At 44.8% G+C, this 6,915-nt stretch overlaps 1 protein-coding gene across 1 annotated transcript; it reads left to right on the top strand.

The window, feature by feature from the left end:
• Positions 1-2,041: 2,041 nt before the first annotated feature.
• LOC125523120 (uncharacterized) lies at positions 2,042-6,330 on the top strand. Its single transcript, XM_048688173.2, has 2 exons — positions 2,042-2,699; positions 6,093-6,330. Exons 1-2 carry the CDS (start codon positions 2,313-2,315, stop codon positions 6,126-6,128), a joined length of 423 nt encoding a protein of 140 aa, XP_048544130.1. The 5' UTR covers positions 2,042-2,312; the 3' UTR covers positions 6,129-6,330.
• Positions 6,331-6,915: the final 585 nt, after the last annotated feature.

Raw genomic sequence — 6,915 nt, 5'->3', positions numbered from 1 at the left:
CTATGAACTTAGGGAAACATGGAAACATGGCATTAAGGTTCTTAGGGAATTACTCACACATGGTCATTAAGGCGGCAAGGTTGATGAAGAAGCCTTTGGCAATGGTTTCCCACTTGGCAGAACACCGGAACAAGCCTCTGGATTGGATCTTCATGAAACAGAAACTTGTAGCGGCAGAAAAATCTTCTAAAAATATGGCGAAGGGTTTTGGTATTTATAGAAATTTATGGCGGTGGAATGGACGAAAGGTGGTGCAGGTGGGCCCCACACAACCACCTGGCGCGCCCAGGACCTAGGGTGTGCCCCCAGGCTATGGCTCCTCTCAATCTTCCCCAAAGCTTCCTGGGTTTTTGTTGCCCAAAAAAATCGTATTAAATCATCAATGTTTTTTGACCGTTGTAGATACTGATTTGCTGTAAAACCAAAAGGCATACAAAAATTAGGAACTTGCACTGGACACTGAATTAATAGGTTATTCCAGAAAAATAATATAAGATTCTATAAAAAATATATTCAAAAGTGATAATATAATAGCATGAAACAATCAAAAATTATAAATACCTTGAGACGTATCAATGACGACACCCCAGTCTATGGATCCGAAGTGGTCAAGTCAGATCCGTTGCCCGCCATGCCGTTGAAGACCGAAAATTGCCCGACGTGAGCTTGGGGTGGAGTGGACTGGCTAGGGTTTGGTCCCGCAAACAGATGGGGATGAATATATGCGGGGTCGGGTTAGCCAGCATGAGCGGAATTCGACATGACGAATGCGCTTGGTCATGCCCAGACCTCATATCTACCTTAGATTTGGGATGAAGACGAGGGATGATGGACAACCCCAAATGGTTGAGGCGTTGAGATCCCTTCTGAATGAGATTAGTAGAACGCCCATGCATTGCTATGGGCTACAATGCCTATAACTAAATTAGACAAATGCTTAAGGTCGTGTCCAAGGTTGGAACTTATTTCTCCTTCATACATCCAAGCGTGTTCGAACATCAAACGGGTGCCCAAGGGGCTACCCAAAATTCAACCGTCTGAATAGTCCGGGCTCCCCCAAATCCAGTCATATGTAGGGGATAAATGCGGTTATCCGGACTATCCGCGATGTTATCTCCAACACGCAATCCCAACACAAAAATCCACCCGACGATGCACCCTTCCTTTTTCCCGTCGGACCCGCCCCTTCCCGCTCGGTTTCCCGCCGTAACGGGACATTTCTCACCAAAGCCCTCTCCATTAAAGATGATGAAGCCCACCTCACCTTCGCCATGCGCGTCCTCTCTCCTTCACGTAGTATTTCCCATGGACCGCCGAGGAGCAGACCCCCGCCAACCACCCTGATCATCTCCTCCGTGTTCGTGTCACTCCACCACCGCCATCAAGAGGGAGGAGGCGTGCTCTGCCCATGACGCCAGAGCCAAGAAGGCAAATCCATGTCTTTTGAGCCATTGCCACGTTGTACCATATAGTTGAATGTTGTTCACTGCCCCAAAACAAAAATATGATGTCCATGCTCGTGTGTGCGGGCTGAATAGGAAACATAAAAAAATAAACCGGTGGAGCGAGGCAACGGCAAAAAAAAGTGGACGGGTGATGCGCCAGATGGGACGAAAAAACGCATTAAAAAGAGTGAACATTTTATGAAAAATCAGGATTTGTTTCTTGAAAATCTGCTATTCGTTTCCTAAAACAAATTGCGTTAATGAGAGAGATCGGTTGATTTGGATATGTTAGGAAAGTTAGATTTGTGATCTTTTGTACGTTAGGAAATTGTTGATTTACGATAGAAGAGTGGAGAGAAAAATAAGCCGGTGGATAAGAAAAATCAGCATGAAGAAGGGAGGTGGAGGTGGGATGAAAAAAAGCTAGCCAACAAAAATGTGGAGAGATATTTTTGATCGGTCAGTGGGCCATCCTCCACGCGTTTGGGCCATCCGGCTGTATTGCTCTGAGCTTCTCATGTTAGCAGGCTGTGCCAACCAAAGCCCAGACCCATCCTTTTTCAGCTGCAAATGGCCGGAGCAAAGCCCACCTAAGTACCTAACCTTGCGAGATCTGCTCCGCAGGAAAAAACGGCGCCGCCCCCTCTCCGTTAACAACTAAACGTCCCATCGAGCGCCACCGCACTGGTTTCCTCGCCGTCGCGCGCCACCGCCGCTCTCCCATCCGCCCCCACCCTACGCTGCCGGCCCTGCTACCCCTGCTCATCATACCCATCTCCAGAGGATTCCCTCGCGGGAACCGCGGCCTGTCCTCTAGAAGCGGATCGAAGCCGGCGAACGAGCGGGGGAAAGCGGCGGCCGGAGGAGATGCTCAAGTTCCTGTCGAGGGTGGTGGTGGAGTACAACCCTCTGGACCCGCGGAAGGCGGCTGCCGTGGAGCTCCTCGCGCAGTGCAACGGCCGCAAGGCCAAGGACTCCAACCCCACCTGCTCCGTCGAGCTGCGGCGCCTGCCCTCCCCGGCCGCGGCCGACGACCCCAAGGCCCAGCCGCCGCCGCGCGTCCTCGTCACCTACCTCAACGGCGCCGAGGAGGCCTTCGTCGCCGCCGACGGCGCCACCGCGCAGGGCATGCGCGAGCAGATCCTCGCCCGCGGCCGCCTCCTCGAGACCGAGCAGCTCTTCCGCGAGGCCGGGGAGAAGTGGCCCGTCGTCATCCCCGAGGAGGAGCTCGGCATGTCATTCCCTGGGATCAAGGTGCCTCTTCTGCTCTGTTTCGTCGTTTCACTTTCTGTCGAACACCTTACGTGCGTGGGTGTATCTTACTAAGTTGCGCTGAAATCTCTCGTTGAATTCAGATATTTGCTGTGTACATTGTCGCTCATTCAACTTCTATATGTGGTCATGGAACCTCTTTGACAATGGCTCGCTGTATCAAACATCTTAGGTGCACCCGAGTGTTATGCTATTATCCATATGTAGAATGGAATAAGTAGGATTTTGCAAAAAAATGTAGATTAATAACGATGTAGCCTGTGCTGTGCTTTGCTTTTGCTTGTGGCCCTGTACTATGTTTCACATATATCACCTGTGTTGTGCAGACTTGTCTTATTTTGCTTGATGCTTAATTTCAGTTGTATTGCTATTGCCGGGTTTGATGTAACCTCATTTACCTTCCTTTCTTTTCGTCAAACATTGCTAACATTACAACAACAACAACAACAACAACAACAACAACAACAACAACAACAACAAAGCCTTTAGTCCCAAACAAGTTGGGGTAGGCTAGAGGTGAAACCCATAAGATCTCGCAACCAACTCATGGCTCTGGCACATGGATAGCAAGCTTCCACGCACCCCTGTCCATAGCTAGCTCTTTGGTGATACTCCAACATTTTGTATGTTGAGTAATTATATGATCTGTCGATAATTACTTTTCATGTCATACCGTGCATGCATACTTATTTTTTGTGGCCATCAATTATCTCACCATCATTGATTCTGTGCATGTACTGAGCAAAACCATTCAAAATGACATTTGAATGCATGATCCCTTCGAGCTGCTGCATAAAGTTCAAGTTCCTGTATACTGTGTCAAGGTGTACTTTTTTTTGAGAAACCGTCAAGGTGTACCATTTGTGTGCAACTTTATAAATATTACTACCTCCACTAGCTAACATCTTACATTTTGAGACGGAGGTAGTATTTGAAATTTATTTGACATTCTATAAAAGGGAGTTAGGATCAGTGGCAGAGCTTCATTGGATTAGTTGGGCAGGCCAGCCCAAAGAAAAAGGCCTAGAAAAGAGATGGTCCAGGTCAGTTGGCAGGCTAATTAGGCAGTGTTACACCTGAGATGGGCGGGCCAGAGCACGGGTTGGCCCCAACGTAGCTCCGCCACTGGTTAGGATCACAACTGGTTTTGCCATTTATAATCCAGTTTGATAAGGGGAATCATGATCACTACTGCCAGCCCATAGGCTGGTACTATGCATTTAACGCTGGCTCATGGAACATACTCTTTTTTAGTCATTCATAACATTAAAAAAATGGGTTTTGAATCGTAAAGTCAATAAAATATTATGTTGACTATTAAATTTGATTCATATTATTAGATCTCTCTGACCAGCATTGATATGGTTTGGCCGCATGCATTTTACGGCATCATCCTTTTCTTTAGCTGGCGTAGTATGAGTTATTAAAAAATCTTCTTAATTTCGAAAGATGTCTACTAATCTTAGCAGTACTGTTACTCCTGGTTGTTCTTAGGGCAGTCAAGCAAACACCGATACATCATTTTGACATCTTTTCTTGTTTTTTCACCTATTTGATAGTTGGTTTAATCTATTGTTTACTTGAGCTCTCTCAGTGTTTAATTTCTACTCCATTTGTCATCCTTCCATGATTTGCCTAGACTTTCTGATGTTTTTCACTCCTACAGAAATTTATGCCTGGGTCCTTGTAGGAAAGAAATGCTTAATGTATTACACTAGTGCTTACCTATTTTCATTCAAGAATGCTGCATTGGCTCAATACCTTTGTAATAAGACCATAAACACATCCTTGTTTTATTAGTGCAGTAGGCAGTCATCCTGTCTGTTCTGTCGAAAAAATAAATTGAAGAAGCATATTTGAGTGGCCATTTTAGGCGCCTCCTCAGCCAACCTTGTACATAGGCTTCTTACCCTTTTATGAACAAATTCATTTAATTTAAATAACAAAGAGTGCTTTGTGTTCCTTCATGCAGATAAATTTTACTCCCTCTGTCCCATAATGTAAGATGTTTTTTGACACTAGTGTCAAAAAACATCTTATACTATGGGACAGAGGGAGTAGTTTCTAAAGAATTTCCAATCTGCACTAGTAGAACCTGAACATAGTTCCAATTGTCATAACTTAATAACTTTTGTAGAAACTGTCATTAGTAGAAGAAGACAGTGCTATATGTAACGTGTACTTGTGCAGTTATGCTTAAAGAAGTTTACTAATAAATTGGATTGAACTTCCATATGGTTCTCTTGCCCACAAGATTTCCACTGTAATACTCGGATAATCAACTTCACATTGCACACTCCAGTAGTTCCTGGGTAAAATTTATTTTCTATTAATCGTATGTACTGTTACCTGACATATAACTATTTTAAACCCAAACTAGACGCAGCCGTACATTTCTCTTGGGCACAAGTTTTTCACCAAAGAACTCAAATAATGAACTGCACGGTGCATGCTCTAATAGTTCTTGGACATCATATAGTTTCTAATTGTCCGTACTTTGACATACCTGTATACAGTACATACATACTTCTGTATGTTGTGTACGACCCTATATTTTTTTCTGCTTGTGAACCCTTTATTCTTCACAGTAGCACAGCATTTGATTTTCTGTTAATGCCAGATGTGTTTCGCGCACCAAAAGTTATTTTCGTTAAAAAGAATGATATTTTTGTTTTCAACCTTTTAATTCCTTTTTTCCTTATGATTGAATGATATTCTCCACATACTCATCTCTGATTGCTGTCATGCCCATTTTCATGTTTCGAGAAGCATATTTGTCTCCTGGGCCATAGTATGCCACTGATGTGCTGGAGAGTCATTTAGAAATAAAATTTAGGAGCCATGTTGCTCCTAGAGAATTACGGGTTTCAAAGTGCGGGTGTTATTTCTAGTTTTGTTTAATCTCTAATGATACCTTGGACATCCGTGGTAGATTTATTTTCTTTCTTTACAGGCATCACCTATTATTGTAGGAAACGATTTTCTTCGTACTGCTACCAAGAAACCCACATGTTGCTGTGGATTAAGAAAAAACATGTTGCATATTTACAAGATCAGCTACTTCACTGAATTGAGGCGTTTGCTGGCATATCCACGCCATTCATGGTAGATCGTGGTGTTTTTGCTACACGCATTTAAGTAGGTTGAGAGCATCCCATCTCAGTCTCACTTCTCGGTAGTGGATCGGAAATTGGTAGGATCGCCAGAGCGGGTTTCTGTTTGGGGCTGAAATATATGTGCTGCTGGTAATTTGGATTGCATGCTTTAATTTTCAATTCGGGACCAGGCCTGCTATTGTTCAGTACCTGGTAGTATGGGTTTTTGCTCCTCTTGTGAATTCTTGATGAAATTCTTGTTGTCTGTTCTTCTTTGCAGCCAAAGAAGGCCGAGGAGAAGCCGCAGGCTGCCTGATCCAGGCAGGGCTCTTTCAGTCTCTTGTGGTTAACAGAACTAGCAGAACATGTGTTCTCCCATAAATGCTCTCCCATAAAATGTACCATCATGTCACCAAAGAAAACTTGCCGCATTTTTTGAACTTGTCTAAGACTAGTTGTACATTCGGTCTGATGGTTATCTGAACGAGAGGGAACAAGTTGGCTAGTTGCCACGATTAGACGTCGTACCACCTAAGATATTTTTGGATCTGTTCTCGGGGAAAATCATCTGCTTCTGCCCCAAACACATTAACGAGGCGGGTCGAGTAGGGCCGTCGCATTAGCGAGCCCAAGCGCGCCATGCTTTCGCGGTCAAAATACAGTGTCGCCTCCGTTTAAAAATAAATAAAAAGATTACAGTGTCGCCTGATGGTGACAAAATCGCCGAGCCATTAGCCGTGGATTTGCTGTTCTGTGTTGGTGCAAGTGGAATCCTTGCTTGTTTGTTGCAGGCAAAAGGGGAGAAGACTTGGCTTGGCTGCAAAGACGCGGTTAATTTCCCTCACGTAATGGGTTGTTATCCAACAACTTTCATGATTGATCGGTCGCTAGCTAGCTTATCTTCCGTTCGACGCTTGTCAGGTTCCGTTTCCTTGCCAAGATCAAATGCCATTGGATCAAGACAGGTTTACACATATTCCATTCCGCGGAGAGCAAGACCAAGAGGGGGACAAGGTTATCCTATCGGCGTGCCGCGTGCGTGAAGTATATCTACGGTGCGGCGCTCTGTTTTTCCGCGGTGAACCCAAGAGTGTTCCGAAGGC

This window comes from Triticum urartu, chromosome 7A (assembly GCF_056163025.1).
Source record: "Triticum urartu cultivar PI428250 chromosome 7A, HENAU_Tu73, whole genome shotgun sequence".
Taxonomy (NCBI): Eukaryota; Viridiplantae; Streptophyta; class Magnoliopsida; order Poales; family Poaceae; genus Triticum; species Triticum urartu.
The sequence above is the reverse complement of the archived record's forward strand: the minus strand, read 5'-3'. Positions and strand labels throughout refer to the sequence as shown.